Source organism: Salminus brasiliensis, chromosome 6, assembly GCF_030463535.1.
Source record: "Salminus brasiliensis chromosome 6, fSalBra1.hap2, whole genome shotgun sequence".
In the NCBI taxonomy this organism is placed as follows: domain Eukaryota; kingdom Metazoa; phylum Chordata; class Actinopteri; order Characiformes; family Bryconidae; genus Salminus; species Salminus brasiliensis.
Window position 1 is genome coordinate 14,419,582 of NC_132883.1, and position 25,548 is coordinate 14,445,129.

At 41.0% G+C, this 25,548-nt stretch overlaps 1 protein-coding gene across 1 annotated transcript in view; it reads right to left on the reverse strand.

Annotated features, from left to right (window-relative positions):
• Positions 1–15,439: 15,439 nt before the first annotated feature.
• Positions 15,440–25,548, reverse strand: part of slc6a17 (solute carrier family 6 member 17) — a 36,081-nt gene continuing 25,972 nt past the window's right edge. Inside the window, exons 11-12 of the mRNA XM_072681786.1 lie at positions 25,204–25,366; positions 15,440–24,514 (exon numbers count right to left, since the gene is read on the reverse strand). Coding sequence (XP_072537887.1) covers positions 24,146–24,514; positions 25,204–25,366 — 532 coding nt within the window. The 3' untranslated portion in view covers positions 15,440–24,145. The remainder of the gene's footprint in view (positions 24,515–25,203; positions 25,367–25,548) is intronic.

Consider the following 25,548-nt stretch of genomic DNA (forward strand, 5'->3'; position numbering starts at 1 on the left):
TTGTGGTAATAGCGGTAAACCTTTCAATGTTAAACAGATTTCTAAAAGGTTCCATCATAGCAATAATTGCCCTAGCAATCCAGTCAGAAAGTAGATGAGGATGAACTGGGGATAAACTGGGATGAGGATGAGGATGAACTGGGTTGAGCGTAAAAGTACCAGCATCCAGCAATGGTACAAATCCAGGTACAGAAGTCGCAAAGTGAATTTTTTGTGCACTGTGAGTCAACTGTTAACATAACAAGTGTTTACCGATGCGTTGTTTATGTATAGCTATAGCCTGTACTTAATTGAGATCTTGATAGATTTGAGTCTAGGGGCATGCAAATGTTTCAGCAACCCTGAAAAACAGCTGCTTAGGAACAGTAGTAAGCTACACCCAACACTATGCACACAGATGGGATAACAAGGAAAGGTAATGTATGTAATCAGTCAAATTTCCCAGACAACCAGCCTGACTACAGCATTGGTTTCATCCATTCACCAAGCAGTTTCTGTTTCTGAGCACATACAGGATGAAACAAACAGAAGATATCAGGCAATAAATTGCAAAAACACCTAAAAGTGGACAGTTTTACATGTTCAAATGTCATTAAGCACTGGCAATGAAAACACTGGCGCAAAAAAACACAGCCTCATTAGACATTTCTGTTCTGGTTTGGTGAATAAATAAAAGGTATTCTAAAACACAATCCACAGGTATATGTTTACTTTGTTTTTTTTTATCATGACAACAAATTTAGCACAGAAAAATGGTGCATAGGAATGAAAATTTCCCGGTTATATAATTTCTTTCATCTGGGATGAAGCCTTGGTAGTCCTTATTACTAATCCATGTGAAGTAACAAAGTCGTGGATGTGCTGTGGCCCATAAAACAGTAAGACTGGTAACTTGGAAGCTGGTAAAGCAGCAGTTTTTAATTGGCCTCTTTAAAAGCCTGGTGCATTGTGGGTGGTAGTAGACGGAAGGATAATTGGGGCAATCTGTGTGCAGCTTTCAGCTCTTGTAATGTGCAGTTTGAAGCCAGTGACACACAGCCAGTGGCCTGAGGACCATTATGAAATGCTCTAATGATGTGTAAACGTAATTTTCTCTTGCAGTACCTACATCTAAATACTTGTAACTGTTTTATATTAGTTCTAGGCAACGTTTTACTTTTTACCTATGTGTTTCCCTCTCTTTTATTTCTTTACTGGCATTTACACAATCATATCAGACTATTATGACCACCTACTTAATAGTGGGTATGTGGCCGTACTAACTGGCAGAAGGTTATGCCATCGGGAGGCACTTAATGTGAGAGAAGTCTGTTCTCAGTATACCTGCACTACAGCGCCTCTAGAACATGCCCTTTTGGATGTCAGTCAAACTGCGTCCTTTTCCAATGATAGTGTGGCAGGATGCATATCCTGCTGAAAGAGACCACTGCCATGAGATCATACCACTAGCATGAAAAGGTGTACTTGGTCCACAACTATGTTTAGTTAGGGGATAAATGTACCACATCCACATGTCCACATGAATGCCTGGATTTGGGGTTTCCCAGATCATCGAACTAATTGCACCAGCTTCTTCCCACAGTGTATCCTGGTGGCATCACTTCCTCAGGTAAACATGGCATACATACCTGGCCTTCCATGTAACGTAAAAGAAAATGGGATTCATCTTACCAAGCTATTGCATGGACACTCTGACCAGTCAGTGTAATGTAATACTGTCCCCCATTACCACAATCAAACAGATCTGTGGCTTGTGCCACATTAGCCTTCATCTGTTATGGGCTAAGACATGCTACATCACAAAAGTCCTGTTAAAAGAAAAGAACTCTTTGGTATAGAGTTGGTGAAAACTTTTTTTATGCTAAGTAAAGGCATATAATCCATTTAACATCAATGCAAAGACTTCTTTATCAAGGTAAAAGACAATTTAAACAACCAAATGGTTCTATGAGTTGTCATTGTTGTATTTAGAACTTTTAAATCATTGTTATAGAGGGAGTCTCTTCGTTATAGAACCATGCACAAGGTTTTCTGTCATACCAAATAACCATTTAACCCCTTAATGCAGTAAGGATTATTACACACTAAGGTGTGTTATTCCCTAACTACAGGGACTTCTGTACAAACTGCTGGGGCTATTCTTTGGTTTAGGATTAGGATTGTATTGGCTGTATAGTCATGTGAAAAATAAAGGACTTTTTGAATTCTGTAGTTTTACATATCAGAACATAATAAAAAACATTGGGTCCCTAGCAGGTCTTATAAGTAGGTAAATACAACAACATGACAAATTACAATGTACCAAAAATGCAGAAAAAGTGTATGAAAAATTAAGTACAACCTTACTGCTTCCATAGGAATTAAGAGGGGCAAGTAGCGGCCAGGTGCTGCTATTCAAATGCCTTTGATTAACCAAGAGACCATGATGTTTAGGCAGTATGCTGGTCTGGACTATTCAGGTGTGTGTTTACACAATTGCAAAGAGGAAATACATCAGCTATAGTCTTAGAGAAGCAATTGCTGCTGCCCTTCAATCTGGGAGGGGTTACAAGGCCATTTCCAAACAATCTGAAGTCCATCATCGTACAGTGAGAAAGATTATTCTCATGTAGAAAACATTCATGACACTTGCCAATCTTTCCAGTAAATCCACCTCAAGGTCAGGCTGTGCAATGCTCAGAGAAATTGCAAAAAACCTAAGAGCTTTCAGACGCTGAAGGTAAGGTAAAGGTGCAAGTATTTGAAATGTGTCCTCTGCATTTGGTCCATCTGTGGTGGGGAACACACACAAACACAAACTAGGGGCAGTGAGCACACACACACCCAGAGCGGTGGGCAGCCTACTCCAGCACCTGGGGAGCAGAGAAGGTGAAAGGCCTTGCTCAGGGCCCACAGCCAACAGTGGCAGCTTGCCAAGCCTGGGCATCAAACCCACAACCCTGTCATCAATAGCCTGGAGCTCTAACCACTAAGCCACCCCTGCCCCTAAAATGAACGCATGACCCCGACGTGATTTCAACCTCCTGATCTGGAGTCAGACGCACTACCATTGTGCCACAAGGTCTTCTTTATAGGCCAGGGTTAGAATGTTAAATGTTTGTGACTGAGGAAGTTTGACTTGTTGGGAAGGATTGGTAGGAGAAAGCCTCTTCTATTTTAAAAGAACATGGCAGCATGGGCATACTGTATAGTGCCATGTTTGGCGAACACCAAACACAGCATATCGGCACAAACACCTCATACCAACTGCCAAACACAGTGGTGGAGGGCTTGTTTTGCAGCCACAAGACCTGGGCACCTTGCAGTTATTGAGTCGACCATGAACTCCTCTGTTTACCAAAGAACCATAGAGTCTAATGTGTGTCTATCAATTAAACAGCTAAAACTTGGATGAAATTGGGTCATGCAACAGGACAATGATCTCAAGCACAGCATCAAATCTACAACAGAAAAGAATTAAGGTGTTGCATTGGCCCAGTCAAAGTCTAGAACTTAACCCAAATCAAAAAGGTTGAGGACTTGACAGGAGCTGTGCATAAACAAATACCCACAAACCTCAATAAACTGAAGCAACATTGTAAAGAAGAGTGAAGAGGCCAAAGATTCCTCCAGAATGATGTGAGAGACTGATAGTCACACAGAAAACAACTAGCAATTGTTGGTGCTAAAAGCTATTGATTCAGGGAGTGTACTTAGGTTTTCACACATGGCTTTTTCATTGTTAAATAAATAATGACACAGTGGAATATGTTGTCTGGTGGTGTTAATCTGAGGTTGTATTTACCTAATTTTAAGACATTCTAATGACCAAAGGTTGTTTTTTTTTTTGTCATGTCCTGTTACAGAACTATTGCTTTTACTATAGAGACATTTCTCTAAAGCGTAATTGAACAATCTTCAGAAGCAAAGTAGTTGCTGCAAACATGTAAGTCCAAGGCCTGTATCATGATAAGCAGTCTTTCTTCACAAAAACTGAATAATTACCTTTAACACCAGTCAGCCATAACATTAACACCAACTCCTTATTTCTAAACTCATTGTACATTATATCAACTCCACTCAACATATAGGAGCTCTGTGGTGGTCCTGAGGGGCCCTGTTTATTGAGGAACAGGGTGAAAGGAGGCTAACAAAGTATACAGAGAAGCAGATAATTATAGAAGTACAGAGTGCTCTGATATGGTGAGTGGAGCTGATAAAATGGACAATGAGTGTAGAAATAAGGAGGTGGTATTAAAGTTATGGCTGACGGCTGTAAAAAAAAGGTTAATTAACATTAATTAACATTAATTAAGCCCCCCCCCCATCCTGTTCTTCTTTGGTTAATAAGAGTATGTTTATCTGCAGTTTTATGTATAACTAATGTAATGCTGCTGTTTGGTACCACTGTTCAGTGTTAATTTCAGTCAACGGCAAGGTTGCTATTATATGGAAGCCCATTCCCACCATTAAAAAAAATCAGCAACTACTGATTATTTTTTCATTATTAGGTGAGGTCATTCTTTTGAGATCTTTTGAGAAGTATTCTCGAGACTTTGAGATAATGTTTCATTATTTTAAGATGCTTTATGCTTTTTGAAAGAAAAAATACAGATTTTCACATTTTAAGTAGTGGGATTGGGCTTCCATGTTTTCAAGTCCATTCCATGTGTGAAGTTTCAGGCCTCTTCCAGTGTATTGGGTGTGAAAGGATGCTGTGTATAATACGAATGCGGGTGCCGGCGGTGTAAGGTGCACGTTCCTGACCGTGGCCCCGTTTTCCCGGATCAACACACCCTCAGAGCATTGCTCCCTTGGGCCGAGAGAAAACAATGGCCCTGTGGTCACCTCGCTCTTCTTTCCAGCTATCTTACGGAGGAAAAGTCACGCACCACTCTCCATCGCCAACAGGAAAAAACACAAGCAGTGTCTGTGTTCCTCTCTCCTCCGTCTGCTCTATCTGTTCCCACTTAGAAACACAGACTATTCTCACTGGATTGCTCTTGAATATCTGAATTTCATGTAATCAGGCCACATTCAGTCAAACTGAGTCAAATAGAGTAGACCCAGCATACACTACACAGATTCCCATCCCTCAGCCTGCAATGCACCTGTGATTGGTGTTGATATTATTTTCAGGGTGGCAGTTTTTCTTGATTGCTGATGTACTGTTACTGTACACTGGTACACGTACCAAAGAACAGTGACCGAAGATCAGGAGCTTCATACCTGAGCCTTTATAATCTGAAATGAAAGCAGGTACTTTAACCTTTGTTCTACTGTTGCACTTGTTGTGTAATGTATTACATAATACAGCACTGTTGCTATTTTTGCACCATGTTCGTCATTCCTAAATCTAACAGAATCTTTTCTCCCTTATGCCATTAGAAGGTTTGTGACAGAAGTCTTCATCAGTGAGTGAGAGAGTACCTCCCTTTTCCTCCACGAACAGGCCAGTGACACAACCTGCTGTTTCTGTCATGTTCATGTTTGTGAGTCAAAATGTGCACCACATCAAATAACTATGATTACAACAGCGTATTATATAATGCAATATCATACATAGAATTATATGTACTTAGAATTATAATTTGATATGAAGTTAGTCATTTGGTAAACAATGGAGTAAAACAGAGCATACTAATATAATGTTTGCCTGTAATTGCTGCTGGTACATCAAGTTTAAGGGTGTCCTGGGCTAGGTGTGTCCAGCTAGGTGAAAGAAAACAACTGTTACCTGGGACACAATGTCTGCTATCTCATCAGTCACAATTATGACCGCCCACGCTTGCATCTCCTGTGTCCGTGTTATACGTTGTTCTGTTTCCTTACTTACCGATGAAGGCATCACCTGTCTATTGTTCATACCCGATATACATTTGGATGTGGTCATGTGAACATTTGCTCCCCCACATTGAAATATCCATCTGAAATCAAGATAACCCACAATTATAGCTTACTGCCTTCCAAGAGGGGTTCAACCCTCAAGGGAGGCAACAGTTCTATATAAAACCAAGAATACTCAAAGATCCATTGTTTTGCCTGGTCCTGGTACACTTCTTTCTTGTTTACATTTACATTACATTTACATTTAAGGCATTTAGCAGACGCTCTTATCCAGAGCAACTTACAAAAGTGCTTTGCTATTTACCCAAGAAAAACCTCAGCTAGTTAGAATAGACTAATAGTTCAAAGATACCTCTAAGCTTTAGACACTACTAAACGCAAGTCAAGGTGACCATAGTACTCTGCTATTCATGCTATTCAAGTACTCTCTGAAGAGGTAAGTCTTCAGTCTGCTTTTGAAGGCAGCGAGCGACTCGGCTGTTCGGACACCCAGGGGAAGCTCGCTCCACCACTTTGGTGCCAGGACAGAAAAAAGCCTGAACGTTTGTCTTCCGCGGATTTTGAGGGATGGCGGGTCGAGCCGAGCTGTACTTGAAGCTCGAAGGGCTCTTCTCTCTCTTTTGAGAATGGTCTTGGCTTGGCTTGGCTTTCACTTACTCACTCACTCATGTTTAGCAGGCTGAAGATTCTATTGCACTCAAATAGGTCTCAGTACATTGCTTCAATGATACTTCTTATGAAACATTGCTTAATGTAGCACCAAAAAGGCTTCCGCTGTTGTGTCAAACAACCCGTTGTCAGGGACTACATATACACAGACATCGACACGAAACACCTGAGAAGGATAGCGAGAGGGCAGGGCTACAAAGGAGGCACAGGTGGGAACACTAATGACAAGGCGGAACTAGGATGGAGACAAGGAAGGAGACAAGAACAGAAAATGAAACAAAGCCATGTGCTGAAGAGCACATAAGAAAACCACGACAAAACAGGCTGACTGACAAGGAAAAAACAAGAGAAAACAGAGCAGAAGGGCAAAAACAGGACAGAATCATAACATACCTACACCGACAGTTGGTCCTTTGTTAAGTGTCATACAGAACCATGTTTGTATATGTATAAGTGTGTAGAACTCTTTAGGTTTAAAGAAATGTCAGATTACTAAGCAGTTTTGAATGTGTCTATACAGGTAAAGCCACTACATTTCACATGATAATAATTCATAGCAATATGAGTTTTCTAACTTCATTCCAATAAAAGTATCTATTTTTTATTTTTATATCCAGCATTTCATATGCAAAATGAACTATGTGTAAGATATTATTAATAATTATTGTAAGAAACGGACATCGCAGTTTGGTGCATGCAGTTATACCGCTATAAGGGTAAATGCAGTAATTTCATTATTAGGCTAAATACGGGTATTCACCCCCTCCCCTGGTCTCTCCTTACTGCTGCTGCACACAGAGAGAGTGACTCCTATACTATCAGTCTGTTCTTTCTTTCTTCTTTATTGAAAATAAAATAAAGAAGTATTTTAGTGACATTACACGACACCTTTTCCATCTTATTTCAACTTATTGAATCATGGTAGATCTGATTAGGACGGTGTGTCAGCGTTGTCAGACAGAATGTGTGAATGTACTGAACTTACACACACTGAACCATGAGGTCCAAAGCGTTACTCTTGTGTACCGTTAGGGCTCAGTTATACTCCCATTACATATACGAAAATAAATACGTCCAGTTTGAAACGAGGTAACCAGTGTAACCGTCACATACTTCATACATCTTCCACTAGAGGGCAGTTCAAAGTCTCTGAACAGTTTCAGACTACAACAAACATGGCGATAATAAAAGGTTGTGATAATGTATATGAAAGAAACATATCACAAAGGTCGCACACCCTTCTCACTTCCATCTGCATCCAAAAGCTGTCAGAGAACATGCAGAAGTACGGACAGAAGGCTCCGTCCGTCTCCGTCCTTAACGTTTACACCCCAGGGTATAGCAAAACTGATGATAATTTTTTTTTCTTTTTTTCAAGAATTGCTTTTTTGTTATTGTGTTGAGTTACAGCAATAGAAAGGGAAACTAAACGAAAGCTGGCAGGATGAGGATCAGAAGGACATCTACTGCCGAGAGTTTGTTTCTAAATCAGGTGTCTGAGTGGTGGGAAAAGGGGAAACAGTCACTGGCCTCTCAGCCAAGTAAACATTTACAGAGGAACCTGGAATCCAGCGCATCCTCTTCTTTAATTAGCCTGCCAGGATGTCAGTCCCAGCTGTGAGACTGGATGTGCCTGCTTGTGCGAGTCTGCTTCATAGTACTTCGTGTGCGTGTGTGAGTAAGTGAGAGAAAGAGGATGTGCATGTGTGATAGTGTTTCTATGTGTGTGTGTGTGTGTGTGTGTGTGTGTGTGTGTGTTTGTGTGTTTGTGTGCCACAGGAGCATGATGGAAGTGAGGTGTTTTCACAGGATAGAAATGAGAAGGATACTGTTCAAAGCGAACACAGGAGAGAGTGTTAGAGTTCAAGCGTGACGCACCTCCCTAGCAAAACAGAGGCCCACTCATGAGCCAAGTCAAGCCTGTCTCGCAGTTCCTTTACTTTTCCAAAAACTTGTGTGTTTGTGCAACTGAGAGAAAACACAGCTGATAGCGGATATGTAGCCTTTGGAACGAACAATAGCGGAAGTATTCGAGAGGAGAACTGTAAAAAAAAAAAAGGGGGAAAAAACAACTTCAAACATCAAAACAGCAGAGAAGTCAAGGAAAAAACAGAAGGTGAGATAAGACCCAGTGTGCAAAGAACTGAATGGAGTACAGCGACAAAACAAACAGGATCCACACATGAAAAGGGCAGCACATGATCTACAGAGACCTACACAAACACATAACACCAAAACATGGATAAGAAATCATAGGAGGTGCTGTAGTGCTACTGCAAGCCTTTCTGATTCTGATATAAATACACCAGTTCCTGGAACAGTGTTAAAGTATGTGGTTTATAAGTATTCCAGAAATGTGGAATGAGCTAGGTCCAGTATTCAGTGGCATGACACTAATGCCCAAGGCACAGCTCTTGATACACCAGACCATTGTCCATGATTCTGGCTACTGGAGCACAAAGTTGGTCTGTGTAGATGGCTCCAACAGCATAATGCTATCATCATAGGGCTGAAGATGTCCACTTCAGGTACCCGACATCTTCTTTATCCATATCCTTCTCAAAGAACCAAGTACTGATGGTGTTTGCCACTACAGCCAAAGCTTAAGATGGCCTGAAGGCATAAGCTGTGTTTTCCACAGTGAGAAAAGAACCACTGGTCGGAGAAGAGACATATACAAAGGGAGCTAATGTTTGCATATTAGCTAGACAATCCATAAAGATATGCTAAGTGGTCTAATAGACAAAGGACTGAGTTCTTCTGTAGATAGCTTGGCTCTTTTCCAAAGTTTTTGAATGTGGTGGTCTCAGTTGATTATTCACTGCTGATAATATTGCACGATCCAGACCAGACTAGAGTAGAACCAGTCAATTTCCTCTGCAGTGGTTATAAGAGAGCTGTTTGAGGTGGTTTGCAAGATATTATTGGTTGGGTCCATAAAATTACTGATGGCACCTTACAAGTCTATCAATGCCATAATAGTATAGAGAATAATGTCCCATTGTAGAGAAGCATGCACATGCAAAAGCTACTAAGGATAGGGACGTCACTGCCGATTAGTACAGTTTTTCTTGTGTAGTGAGTCATGTTGGGTAAGTCCCAAGCTGCTGCAGTAAATAGGTTCTTCCCAGCACTATGGGTTTGAGGACTGAGCTGTTATTCCTTGCCACAACAGGTAATGTAGGTAGAAGGGCAGGACATTGACTTGCCCTGTGCCATATAGGTACAAAGAGTCATCTGTACAAGCCAGCTCAGTTTGGATCCCAGTGACCCTGACTGTAAACCAGAGGATCATTGCGTCACCTGCTCAAACCTAAGTGTGGGAAGTACATAGTTCGATTCTTGTTTTTCCTTATCTCTTATTGTACTAGTGAATTGTTGAACACTGACTTGAAAAACATGATGTCGTGAATTACAGGATACACTGGAGAAGGAAACAATGACAGGCCTTCATTGATCCTTTTTAAGATGTTTGGAGTGTAAGCTTGCTTTTTATGTCAACATTAACAAGGTTTCTATTGGGAAACGTCATAATTAGTGTTTCCATTAAAGATGATGATATATGCAAGAAAGGAGTTGCTTACCATGCATGGCATATACAATAGAGGGATTCAGACCTTTATTATGGATTGTGAAGTAGGACTATTGTTGCAGCCTCTGTTCCGGATTTTTCTGCATTTACTGCAACTGTTGTTGCATCTTTTGCTGTAAAGGAGAAGCCATATAAAAACAGACAAATAATAAACCAGAAGTTCAGGCACCTTGAAGAACTAGGAATAAGGGACTATTGTCATATAAGACTCAGAGATGGCAATCATTTTCTTAGTAGAGGAAAGGATCAAGGATCCTGGTCTGGAAGTTGCCTTTGCCAGGATCTGCTGCTAACGTCTTGGCGCCAGATAACACAGGACGCCTTCAGAGGTCGTGTGGAGTCTCCTGACTCGAATGGTCAGATTTGTTGTGATGACAAATGTGAGACCTACTCGAAATTAGGCAGGTGGTGTAAATGTTATGGCTGATCTGTGGACTTGATTCCCTGACTGTATTTATTCAGCTTTGTGAAGCTTTATCCTGCCTAAAAAAGTTGTTAGTATATTTCTTTAGTTTTACAGCAAATCACCATGCTTTTTGCACTGTTGAGGAAAGTCAGCTTTCAACATTTCAAATGTCTGACATATTCTTGCCAACAGCAGGGTGAAAGGCACTTGGCTGTCCAGACTAACATGGGGTAATATGTGCCAGAGCTGAGGTATTGAGCCTCACTAATGCTGGGTTCGTGCTAGGTGTCCGGGGCTAAATTGCCCCATGTGACAATAATGGCTGCCAAACATAAATCTAAAAAATGACATGTCCATTTACAGGGGAAATCTGCTCCGGTCTGGCATCCCTACAGCAATTTTATTCAATTAGTGAGATGGTCCTAAAAGGAATGTGCAAAGCTAAGCGATGTAGCTTTGGGTGGAGTGGGGCAAATGGACATCTGTACAGTTTGCTCAGAATAAACACATTAGATAAAATCTTCCAGTAACTTAGAGAGTTTCTTCATACACATTTTTCATTTTAAGCATTTTATCATGGGTCTCACCCACCCACATACTCACACACAGTCTGACTCCCATAATCCCATATTTTTCATGCCAGCTCCCTCTGATCCCGTAGAGACCTCCTGATCGATCTGGAGGCATTAATTGTTTCCAGTCAGCTGAGAGGATTGTCTCTGAGGCAGCCAGTGTTGTCAATTTCGCTTGGCTTTCTGCCTGAGTTCCTGCCGGTGAATGGTCTTCAGCCTCACACGCTTGGCTGGACAGAGACTCAGACTCAGACTTTAGACACAGGAAGTGCTGGGAATGAACTGAGGGCTAAAGGTTAAGGCACGCAGTGCAGGACAGAAGTTCTGAGCTATGACATTTCCCACTTAGTTCAGTCCAAAGCAACGTGGCCTACAAAATGGAACAGTAAGTCCGCAAAGTAGAGTATGCTACGCTCTTAAAAAAGGGTTCTTCAAAGTCAGTAAGGATGATTGTTTTAAATAAAACCAAGACAACTCACAGAACCATTAGGATTGTGTTGTAGTCAAGACCAAGACTTTTGGTTGTCGAGTCTAAGTCAAGACCTCAACTATCCATTTAAGCTCTCATGGAAAGGAACAATAAGATCCTTGATACATGCCAGCACTCAACAACTCCAATCACAGCTCCATTTCTAAGGGCATCATAGTACTCCAGTCAGCATTCTGTCATTACTAAATTAAATTAAAGTCATATTATAGTCATAAGCCTTAGTAGATGATATGTGGCTAAAATTTACACCGAGATTTAAACAGCAAATAAGAAAAAGTTACCTCACCTAACTTTAGTAGCCTGGTCTTTTTTCACTGCAAACACAGTAAGCTTCAGAAAGGATAGTAAGCTCATAGCAAACATGAGAAATGAGTATCAGCTCGAACCTGGAGTTTATTGGCACCCTCATCACAATGCATCCTGTGCTGTTATGGTATGTGATGCTAAATGCTAAATTGTGCAATGCATTCACTACCCTGTAGGGTGGCTTATTCTTCTTCAGCATATTGGTCTGTACATCCTTAAACGTGACTGTTATTCAATAACAATAGACAAAAGTTCAGTTTCTGATTAACGTTAACTCAGAAAGTTTCATGGTCTCGGGACGTAGACCGGACTTGAGTACTACAACACTACCTTCTTAAATGGTTCTCTGCCTAGTAAAAGGGTTCTTAGGTTTATTGGAAAACATTTTGTAAGTAGTTCAAAATAGAACCTTTTTAAAAAGGGCTCCACTAGAGAACCATTTTTCAGTACTATACAGTAAGAGTAAAACAAGAATCGAAGATTCAAATCCTTGGTCATGCTGCCTGCCATCAGTAGCCGGAGGCAGAGGGAGCACAGTTGGCCTTGCTCTCTCAGTCTGGGTAGATGGCTCTCTCTTACCCCACATTACTTTACTGTAATGCTGGCTGGCATGGGCATCTTCTAGTCAATGCATCAGAGCTGGGTACTCAGATGGTTGGTTAACTGGCTAGCAGTGGTGGCTCAGGTGGTTAGAGGTTAGAGTTGGCTGCCCACCGCTCTGGGTGTGTGTATACTCACTGCCCCTAGTTCACTAGTGTGTGTGTTCACTACCATAGATGGGCTAAATGTGGAGGACACATTTCGCTGGGCAGTGTACACTGTACAGTGACAAAGACATGCACCTTTACCTTTTAGTTGTTTTCTGCCTTATGCCCAATGATTCTGCATAGACTCCTGATCCACCGCCACCCTGACCAGGACAAAGTGCTAAGAATATTGAAAGGTAGGTTTCTTCTTTTTTTACTCGACTAGTGATACGAGCTGAAAGCGCTCATACTTCATATGAATATGGCAAGGCTGCCAACTCTCATGCATTGGCCATGATATTTCAATCTCACACTTTCAAGCCACACTTGCCATTTTTCACACGCAACCTCCAGATGAATTTTGACTACTGCTGTCACTCCGGATTTGACTGATTTAACACATTGTGGACTGGCAGCAGCCTTCTGAAGGAGGTAAGAAAAGCAACAACCCCTCCAGCCACCCAACCAACTGCATGGTAGACAGACACTAATACTACCACTACTCCCCCACCATTTAGGGCTGGAACAACCTGAAGCTCACTCCAAGAACATTCACATTGCTAGCAGGTTCTGGTCTATTAATTGCAAATGCAAGCATTCTAATAATAAATACACCAATCAGCCATAACATTAGTACCATTAGTGCCTAATACTGGGTAGGCCCCCCAGTTGTGCTAAAACAACAGATCTGACCGTTCAAGGCATGGATTCCACAAAACCTCTGAAGGTGTCTTGTGGTATCTGGCACCAAGACGTTAGCAGCAACAGAAACATTAAGTCCTGTAACTTGTGAGGTGGGGCCTCCATGGTTTGCATCAATGAGCATTAGTTGCCCATGACCCCGTTGCCAGTTCACAGGTAGTCCTTTCTTAAACCACTTTTGGTAGGTACTGACCACTGTATATCAGGAAAAACCCCACAAACCCCTTCCTGATGTTTTGGAGATGTTCTGACACACTCGTCTAACCATTACAATTTGGTTCATGTGAAAGTGGTTCAGATTCTTATGCTTGGCCATCATCACTTTCAGGAACTTTATGTGCTGCCTAATATGTCATCCCTTTACTGATGCCACTGAAGATAATCAATGTTTTTCACTTCACCTGTCTTAATGTTATGGCTAATCGGTGTGTTAATTAAATTTGATTCACTCACATATTTCTCTCATGTTTTAATGTTATTAGCAAAGCCTCTTGATGGATCAGAATGAGGTTGATATATATCGATGCCAAAACCTGTTTAACCAAACCTTGAAAATCTCTTGAATCGTAACAATAAAGGAAAAGGAACTGCTGTCTTATTTTTGTAAGGCAAGTAAGCGTAAAGCCATTTTCCTCATTTACAGCATTTCTATTGGTCCATTTGTCATGGAATTGTCATTCAATGTAATGGTAGACTTCATCATATCGGTTCCACATGTCTTCATGCCATCAGTTTATACTGCATTGATTTTAAATGAGCCTGCAGAGTAACCAGTGAGTGAGTGAGTGAGCTTAATTGTTTCTTCACCACACAGAACATGTAGCAAATGATGCATGTTGCCTTTAGCAGTGGTTATCAGACCAGTCCCCATGGATATCCAGACAGTCCAGATTATTGCTTCAACCCAATTCACCAAGCGTAGAGACAGAGCAAAAATCTGGATGGTCAGAGGGTCCCTGGGGACCGGCTGGAGTCAAGTAAATATGTGCAGTGCTTTTTTACATCCAGGGCAGAAATACCCCCTGGACAGAGCACCAATCCATCACAGGGTATCACACACAACCATTCATTCACACACTCACAGCTAGGGGCAAATTAGCATGGTCATCTATCATGTGTATTTTTCGGTTGCAGAAGAAAACTGGAGCACCCAGAGGAAACCCACGCAGTCACAAAGAGAACACACACAACTACCTGCAGTGCCACCGTGCCGCCTCTGGTCAAATCTACTACTACTTTGCTAATACTACTAGATACTACTACTAGATTGCTAATAAATGGTATGTTATCGGGTAGAATGTGGGTAGTGTGTGTCGCATAGCTCCTGGAGCCTGTGGTTGGGTATGTTCTCTCATCACAAAACAATGCACCTGTGGTGAATTGACCATACTAAATTTCCCCTAGGTGTGAGTGAGTAGTTGTGTGTGGTGCATGTCCTGCGATGGACTTGCACCCTGTATCACTGGTATGCTTAGCAGTAGTAATAATAATAATAATAATAATAATAATGCATAATTAGTCCCGTAACATAATGTTGACATCAGGTGGAGCATATGTGGAGGAGTGGCAATTCGTCTAGGTCAGGTACCAGGAGACCATTTGTTCAGAACCATTAGCCCTTAGCAGAAGTTGAAATGAAAGGGTCCATCAATGCTAACAGTAGAGTACATTTATTTAATGTGCTTTGCATAGGGTCAGGAGATGCTTGCCTCAAGTTGAGCAAGTAAAACTACCTGAAGTTAAAATATCTATACGTTTGTCCGAAAATAATTGTTGCAGAAACACGACAAAGAAGAACAAAGCCTATCAGGTGGCATGCTCCATACAAGTGCCATCTCTCTCTCTCACTCACTCTGCTGTCTTTGTTTTCATCGGGCCTGTAAAGAGCCACCACTCAACACACCATGACTCACCCTCTAGTCAGCGGCTTGTCACAGGAGTGTTTAACTTTGCAAATGTGTGTGTTTGTATGATGCACACTGAATGTGTGATGAGTTCTTCAGACCCCAGCTAAGGCATATATATATATCAACGCTGATATAACTACAGTAAGTGTGCACCACTCAGAAGGTACTGTACATTCGATCTGGACTTGAATGTATGTAAAGAACGACAAAGATGTGCAGGAACTGAGAATCAACTCTTTATTGTTGATCTTCGTGATGGTTCAGATACAGTAGTCATATAAGTTTTCATTTTCTGTCCAAATGTGTCAGAAATACTGTACAATATCAATGACACTGACATCAGAAGAGTCCTCAGTACAGCTAAGAGTAAGAGTACGTTTGGCTAGTATATGAGTGTGCTCGCACCCTTATGAACAGGGCTTGGTGTGGGGTCATATCAAGTTGAAAGGCCTAAAACGTACAGCACTACGGCATGTTGCCTATTTCGTGAGAAGAGCTACGCCATCAGTGCTGGTCCCGACAGGCTCCAAGACTGTGATAGTTAGTATCCTCACACTTGATCTGTCCCACAGTACATCTACCCACTTTTAGCTGAAGTGCCTGCGGAAATATTGCTTTTTTGCACCTAAAATCTAGTACAGCACAAACGTGGAGACTTTACATTGCTCTGAAGATAAAAGCATAACAGTTTGTGAAAAGGCATGGATGTGTTCTCACTTAAAGAAGTTTAAAATCATATTACAGCACTTTAAGGGGATTGAAATGCATATACATTCACAATAAATATTTTTAATCATAAAAACCGCACTGCCAGAGTGCATTACTGTATCGTTTTTTTTGTTTTGTTATTTTTTGGTAATTCTTTGCGTTTGTTATACTTCAAGACATAAAGAATGTGTTGCCTTAGCTAAAGGTCTGCTATGGTCATTTTGCTATTGTGATAACCAACACACTGAACTTAGAAGTGCGTGGATTTCGGACATTTTCACGAAATCTGAAAGCAGCAAAAACAATAATATTGCAGATACAGCACACTGAATAAAGTACGGAAGGTCTAAATGGCAAAAAAAGATATGTTGACAGCTACATCAGTTATTCATAAAGCAACATTTACAATAAAAAACAGAACTTATCAAGTGAACTAATGTGAAGAGGTCCAGAGGAAAGACAGTAGCACAGACAGCTCACGGTCCTGAGGCCCTTTATCAAGGGAGAAGAACCAATGAAAATATCAGGTCTCACAACATCAAACTTAAAAAAAAAGTAAACAAATAAACAAACAAACAAAAAACCACCCTGCAGTTTTCAACACACATTTTGTTTTTTGACACATCAGTCACAAGCGTCACATACGACAAATACACTGGTACGAAGACGTACAAAATAGATATTCTAACTTCATCATGTACATCATACATACTTAAGGATACAAGAATACACCCGTTTGTATACAGCCGTACAGTATATACTCTTCACAGTAAATTAACAAAATTTACACCAATATTTACAGTTATTATACTTAAAATCACAATTTACATACATGTACAGTATAGTCATTTGCTCACAAATACCATGGCCTCCAGCACCACTTGAAAAAGATGAGAATGCATGTAGTGTGTTTCCTACGGAACAAAGACAGCTAGGATAATCACGTCTACTCGACTTGTGAGGCTTAATGGAAATGGCCCGAGGCCCCAGAGTTGCGATTGCCTTAACAGTTTTAGACAAATTCAATTGAGCCTCGTTAAGTTAATTTAGTTATACCACCTTGTGCCGCTCCAAGTGTGCTGTGCTGTGTTGTGCTGCAGGAAGGTTCCTAGTAGGCAAAGGGAACTGAGCAATTTGGTAAATTCTAGATTGTCTTAATGACTTGAGATGCACCCCTGATTAAAAACTCATGTCATGTACTGTAGAGTGTAGGAGTGTAATGATTTTAGTACAACAGCGAGAATCTTAACATAAATAAACTCTCCAATTCTGCATCAGAATACATATGTGTAAAATGCATTTTACAAAAATGTGAGCACTTCTTAGATTTAGTGTATATTTTTTTCAGTTTTTGTGAAAAATCATCTGATATGCAGATTAGTTCAGGGATAGAACTAAAAAAACATAGCTGACCTTTCTGTACAAAGGCCAACTGAGTTTAGCGTAATGGGTAACAGCCCCCTGCCAATAGCACACTAGGGTTTGATTTCCTCAGCTTGGCAAGAACACCATGATACACCAATTTTTGGGGCAAATGCCATGAATGTAAAATTTGAATACTTAGCTAGAACTATGAGGACTGCTTCTTCTTTCTTCTTCATTATATTATAGAATATCCAATATTTACAATACACTGTATGTATTGTCGCTAAACCCTCAGTCACTAGATTCTCTCATTTACTGTCTTTTATGGAGAAAGAAATGCTGTCAATGATCAAATCTAGACATGTGCTTACATCCTATTTATTTTTGTGCTGTTTATAGTTTCCTCACTTGTACTGTGTTAAGATGAGCTTAAGAAGAGCTTAAGCTCTTTAAACCCTGTACAGTGGCCCACACTTCACTTATTCACCCTCATAACTACATTTATGTCCGAATTATCATCAGTTTCATAGGCCCCACAATGGAACCCTGTGGGACTTCACAAATATGCTAAACAATTACCAGTTCAATCATTTAAGGAGTATCAGCATTAGGATTTATAACTAACAAAGGGTTCGATGGGTTGAAATAAAAGCAGTATTTATCTGTGTATTATGTAACAAAACCATAAAACTTTATTTGAAACTTGTGTATTAATATGCAGAAGTTCAGGCTACTGTGGACTGTACAGCGTGTTACTGTACGGTACATGTAATAGAGCTATTTGTAAGATGTCGGGAAATAGAAGTCAGGATGAATATGCGTTCATCCTAACAGCATGTATTACTCGCTCAATCGATAAACAATTACTTGTATAAAAGTCATAGATTGTTTGACTTCTTGCTCTCAATCAGGCTGATCAATAGGATACATTAAGAAGGTACACCTTTTAACTGTTTAAGTGCATGTGCCCCCACTTACTATTACAACACGGAAACACTCACAGCAAAAGCCTCCTCTATTCCCCCAGTACAAATCACACTTCAAGACTCAACAACCTCAAACCTCCAACTAGCCTGGAGTAAAAGTTGCTGCATTCATTTGTGCTTGGAATGATGTGCTTGGTGTATGTGATAATGTAGCTCATTAAAGCTGTTCTTTTCCTGCTCTGCCAGTATAATGTGCATGTGTGTGTGTGTGTGCTTTAGCTTTGCGCTAGCAGTGTAGTCTTTGTTCTCCCTGTTTGTGTAGCTCTCATTTGTCATAGTGCTGCAAACATTTCAAACATTGATGTTTGTACTGATGGTGCGGGAGGAGGAGAAGAGCCCACGGTGGAAATTTGAACAGAGAGCCTTCAACTCTATATCACTCTCACTCAGTCCGTCTGTCCGTCTGTGCTCATTAATCAGTCCAAGCAATTGAGCTCTGTTGAAACCGCCCCTTTGTCGGATTGTGCTTTGTGGGCTGCAGGTCTGGGGCCTCGACTGTGGCAGGGGGAGACTGCAGTGAACTCTAAGGCTTTCTTCACACAGGCTGTCCACATTTCAAGTGACCAGTAACCAGTCAAATCTGCATGGTCTGACACTTATGCATTTGTGCGGTGATGGCGCTGGTAACTAGGGTAGGACTTGAAGAGTAAGTAGCTTGGCTGCCTTAAAATCTAAGATTCTATTAAACCTCTATAGAAATTGACAGAATGTAACACTGATCTAGGTTTCTGAGTTTCTCAGAAATGATCAATCTTAGCAAATCACCATCCAACTTAACGAAAGACTCCTCCTCTCCAACAGAGAGACCAGTCGAACAAACAGTATGACGAATGAGAAGAATAATATATTATGTGTATTTGGGGATATTGGGGATATTGGGTCGATAATGAGCATGCAGAGGCGGGGCTTAGTGAGGCATGGCCAAGGTAGAAAGGAGCCAATCAGAGGCTTTTCAGATTTGTACATCAGTGTACAGCAGTGTACAGCAGTGACCAGCGGGAGCATTAACAGTTAAGAGTGTTGCCGCTACATAGGCTGTGTCTGAAACATAATAAATGCCTGCCGATAACCCAGAGGATCATGGGATATGTAATGGAAGAAAAGGATACAGCTACATTTTATATAAACATTCGATTCAGACATGACTTCCATTACGTATCTCATGATCCTCTGGGATATCGCCAGGCTCAGCTCGTGAGAAAAAGCAAAAGCATGGTGTAAGCAAGCAGCAATCTGTACAAATGTAAGATATATATACGGCCATTGTGCCTTAATTTTTAATTTCTGAGGCTAACAGGAGATGTCGGTATCCTGGCAACATCATGATGAAATATTGCCTTCAAAGTACACATCAAACGAGATGTAGGTACCTTCATCGCTGCCTTCTAAGATACTGACCTATGAGACACCATAGGCAGCAAGGCATCGAGGCAGCTGCTATCCGTATTAGAAACAGCCTGTAAAAGGGGGATAAATCCCCACTTTTCATCATCAATTGAGGCAGAGTTATGGACACAGAGGAACTGCATGTTTAACCACTTGGGGGCGCAGTACAGGCTAGGTTTGGAACAGCTGATGTGTAACTTATTCACATAAAATGTTCGTACTGTCTAGTTTACTCGAATTTTAAGGAAGCCAGGTTACACACTTATTTTAAAAATGTAAAAAAAATTCTATTGCAGTCCAGGGAAAAGTACCATTTTGTGATACCTATCAGCCAAAAAAAAAACAAAACAACAAAAAGCATGAGATCTGGGTCTGTATTCATACCAGCTTCTCAGAGCAGGGGTCTAGGATCTGCTCCTGTCAGTAAGAAGCTTTGTGAATTTCCATCTTTATTTAAGTCTGATTTATAACCACATGCCATTTTGACTCAAATCAGATCTTAAAATTCTAATTTGACATGGTTTTCTCACGATCCAACTGCAGAAAATTGTTGCGGCTCAAGTTAGCAATGCCAACAAAGCCACAATTGAGCTGCCTGTCTGAATAAAGCCTAAGAAGCCTAAGAAGCCTAAGAAGCAGAACAACATGGGCACCTACAGACTAAACATCAGGACGGTGTTCTAGAAATCATTAATAGGCACTGTCTTGCAGCTGTGCTGAGGAAAGCGGGGGAGGTGGGGGCTGTTCCACTGACATTTCGGAGATGCTGTGGGGGAGCAGAAGGAGGCACAGAGACACACCTTCGAGCTGTCTTCAACTGGCAGACGATGACACACTGTGGTTACAATATGCTACTACAGACAACACATCAACAACTGTCTCACTAGGCCTAACTTAGGGGTGCACAATTCAGTCCTGGAGGGCCGTAGTCCAGCACAACTTGGTGACTGCCCTGCTCTAACACACCTAATGCAACTCATCAAGTAATTACCAGATTCCACAATGCATTAGTAAGTAAATACTTAGGCTATGCGAAGAAAACTTGGACTGTCAGATCTTTTTAAATAAATACTTCAGCGCTGTTAAACCTGATCTCTAACTGAGGCATCTGTAGTATATGATCAATCACCACAGATAATCATTTTGATGTGTTTCCCTGTAGTTAGAAAAGACAGTAAACCTGTTGATTCATACCACCAAGCCAATGGCCAGCTACTACAGGAGCTTAGTGTTTGTAATGTAATGTATCTTTCATAGTGCACAATGAAGTAGGATATAGCCACTAAATTATTATTAATTATACTGAAAAACACAACCTGGTGCATTTTTTGCAGTTTTATAAACTACTAAAAAAGTGATACTGAATTTATCATTTATTATTTTCAAATGAATAAAATATATTATTTTTAAAGGTGCCATAGGATGTATTTATTCAGTGATTTAAGCTGTTCTAAATAAAAAATATGTGATATGAAAAAGGACCAGATACGAAATCTTTAGTGAAAGTTAAACCAGGAGACTCTAATTCTGTCTCATCTTTATCTTGACCAATCACCAGCTTTCACCTCTACTTCACCTCTTTCCTCCCCGCCTCCACCAGTTTGTCAACCTACGTCAAATACTGCACACTTGCCTCTGGAATCTTCTGGTAGAAGAGGTTTTACACTCCCATTTACAACCCTGTTATTCTGCCTGAGTGAATAAATGAAACAGGATTTTTTTTGGTGAGTTTGTGATTAATTTAATGAGCTCTGCTCTGATTGGCTGGTTTTCAGCAGGTTAGCCTGGCTTAGCTAGGGTTAGCTTTTAGTCAAGCACAGATACCAGCTAGTTTCCCTGACACTGACTTCTTGGCACCCTGATGTTGAGGTCTCCTTTTGCAGATAACAGCATAGGCCAGGTTGAAATCTGGGCAAGAACACTGATGTATGTAAATTTAGGGAGCGTAAATAATAACAAGTTAAGGCTGATACATAACAGTGGTTTTGAAATTGAGGCGTTTTAAAGATCTGTTTGGCTTATGTGGGATTTTCATTTGGATGAAGAAACAACAGTGTTTCAGGTTCACAATATGTCTCTTCAATGCACCAAACTTATTATTCAATACAGTTTTTCATTCTATGGCACCTTTAACATCGTTGTCAGTTTACTTACTTTTAGCAGTAATTGTTGCTAGTAAATGTTGATAAAATATGTTTACTTCATATGGAAAGTATGTAGATATTTAATTGTCCAATCGAATGTAAAAGCATCAAAACTAAATTCCAAGAATCACTTTTTTTTTATTTTTTCCAGTGTGTGGGATCCCTCTGCTTGGAGGTGGATGAGTGCATGGAGTGGTTGCCAGGGGTTCCACGAAGCTCTTGTAGAAACAGCATGTCCATGCTGGGAATTGCCTCCCTCCCTACCCTCCGCCTCGTCCGATGAGAATTCGTTAGCATGCGGCCTCACTGTGTGTGACACAGGCTCCCCTGGGGACCGGCTGCTGAGCGCCGCGCTGCTCGTCTCTATTTTTACACTGCGAGTCGCCGTGCCAGTCGCAGGAGACAACACACAGAGAAGCTTGGAGCTGCCTAGTGATCAAATGCTCTGCTGCCTCATTTTCTGAGGAGCAGAAATAGGGAATAGCTTGAAGTGTGCATGGTTTCAGGGGAACACACGAAGATCAAGGTAAAGGAGGTTTCCGTTGGCAACCTTTTCAGGAACACCGGTGTCGGCCTATTCCATACAACTTGTGCACAAAGGTGTACGACAATCGGAAACCAAAAAACACAACTTACCAGATCTGGCATATCTGGTACTTCTTGGTCCATTAGGGAGGTGCTATCAATAAGTAGGCCTATAGAGGCAATAACCATTGAAGTACAGTGCAAGTGATGTGTGAAATGATTGTTATACACAATAACATGATACAGACGTACATAAATAACATATATAAAAATATCCAGTATTTAACTTCTTCTGTATAATTACATCCATTCCTGTCAGAAAGGGCAGACTAAGCACAAAAACTATGGCACATAATTAACAAAGGAGCTACCCTTTTCAGGAGTGATCTCTTCCAAAAGAGAAACCATTTGTACTTTTTAACTGTCAAAGAAGTCAACTAATTAGATTAATTATATTCACCTCAAAAAGTGTACAATTTTAATATTTCTGAAGAGAATTAGTTGCCTACTTTTAACTTTGAGCACAAATGCTCATTTTTCTGTCACAACTGTGTATATAGTAGACTTTTTATGAACTCATAGTTCTTGTGCTTTGTAAAGACTGCCTTCGAAGACCTCTTTTACTGTTATTGCACTTCCAAATAACATAAATAAGCTTCTTTTTTGTGCTGTATCTTTTTTTCAGCTGGCAGTCATTCGATTACTAAAACTATGCATCTTTATCTAATAAACACTTTTTAAAAAATAAAACCCTAAGGGAAAACTATGGCAAAATATTCCTATAATCACAAAAGCGTGCTGTTGTTTATACTGTGTGATTGATACTGTTTTGAGACTATATGCACTGTGTTTGTTGGTGTTTTTTTTTTTTTTGGTACATACACCACCCCCTACTGGAGGTATCTGGTCAGTACTACGTGAGATAATGGTAGACTGTGATTGGCCTATCTATCTATGAGCATGAACACTTACAAAGAACAAGAGTCAGAGTAAATACTATTGATTACATCAGTATTATCTATACAGTCTATTCCTTACTGGTGGGGTGCATTCAAGTCTCTATGTGCTTGGCTACATCACCGTAAATGAGACGGGCTCAGGTTTTTTTAGTTGTTGTTGTTGCTGTTGCATTCTTTCTTCCCTGCTCTTTAAATGCATTATGTAAAAAATACACAGACATTTAGAGGTCTAAGAGCTTTCAGTACCTTGGACAGTGCTAACTAACCACTGCATCCTCTTGATGTACTGCAGTAGCTACGGTTACAACAGAGAGAAACATACTGAAAAACTTTACGAATAAGTGCTTTATCCCTTCTGCATCCATTACTGGACACAAAGCCTTGCCAATCAGGGCCTAATCAGTTATTCTGACTTGTTTTTTTATTACAACAACACATCTTTAGTTTATTCATCTATAGGCAAATCTGTATGTATAATGTGACAAGGGCAGTCATAGTAAACCACTCACCAGAAGGTTATGTGGACCTCTGTCAGTATTGTGTGGATGATTCAGTGTGATCTCTATCCACCACCTCATCGGTGGAAATGCTTAGCAGCTTTAGTCCAGATGGGTGAGTAGGAGAGAGACAAGGTGTTAATTTACCTTCTGTTGCTTTCGGAGCTAGTTCTAGTGACTTGGTGAATGCAGGCTGTTTTTCTGTTTTACTCCTTCGGTCCTTCTTCCCCCATCCCTTCCTCTGTATGGCTTGAATTAAAGTGTGACGTATGCTGTGACTTCATCTCCCTTTCTTCCGTCTTCCCTCGCTGCGTCCAGCTCGTCCTCGGTCCCACTGGGGCGGGCTGGTGGGCGGGGGTTCATGACTCAGACTTGGGCGGGGCAGGGTTGGTCTGGTAGCCGCTGCCATAACCGCTGATGGAGGTGGAGTTGGTGATGAGCTCCACAGGTGACGTGCTGCCGGGGCCCAGGTATGCCCGGTGGCTGGGCATGGGGGAGGGCGCCTCGCTGGGATTTTTGCCCAGGATGAAGCGTGTTTCATCCTCCAGGTTGGACGTGTCCTTGGTCAGGCTCTTGCGGTAGGACACCGACAGCTTGTTGGAGCCATCGGGCAACCAGTTGAAGTGTCGGGCGATGAAGACTAGCGGCAGGGGAAGCATGGCCGTGATGATAAGGGCGAAGCACATAGCCAGTGCCCATGGAGGATAGCTCTGGAACCTCTCTGAGGCCTGGAGGAGGAAGTTAAGAAGAGGATGAATAAGTCCCAGAGAGGGCCATAATGACCAAGCAGGCAAAGTATTAAGATGAGATAATGTAAAGATGGAGTAAGTGAGGAAAGAAAGAGAGAGGGACTGCTGTGGTAGGGTCGAACAGGTGTGGAATGTGCCTTTTTTTGCCGTTTGGGGCAATAACAGACTAAAAGATGGTGGGGCAAACAGATGGACCACAGTCTGTAGTTATAGAACTAAAAAGTGCACCTAATGGTCAGCTAAGCTGATGAAATGAGCAATAAGGTGTAAATATTTACGGTAACTGTCAAGCAAAGCCTCATCTCTTCAAATTGGAAATGAACTTTCCAGGACAAGGAAAATGGCAAAAAATGAAGATAAGGTTTTTGCATGACATTTGTTTTAACCACTTAGGCGGCACTGTTGGGTTGATAAAATATAATCTCAGGGAAGAATTACATACTCCCTAGTCTGGGAATTAGATTGTGTTGGCTTGTCTTGTCACTGGTATATGCTACATTAACTGCAATAAGTATCTAATCACAAATGAAAAAGAACTGGAATCAATTTTGTAAATTCAATGATGCATGTAAATCGCTACTTTCAGATGGATGCATCACAATGTATGGATGCATTTTACACCTCTACAAGATGAGACAAGAAGACATTTTAAACTGTGGTCCACTCACCAGGTCCTGAACCCAAGCATTGTATCCAGGTGGACTTATTGCCATCTCCACGACTGATGCAGAAATGAGCACAATAAGGCAGACCGGAGAGACATACTTCCAGAGGTAGAAATAGATTTTGTATGGTTTGAAACCCAGCATATCCTCTAGATCTTGCACGAACCTGGTAAACATACAAACACATTACAACCCAGATGAGGTATCTGATTTCAGGTTAAACATTTGAAAGCTTTGTTTCTAGGTCAGTCTAATTCCATGGTACACAGCCGTTAAAATGTCTCCAGATGAGGAAGAGGTCCGTGGTCCTTTCTTTAGACACTTGTGCAGAACATTTACAAACTGATT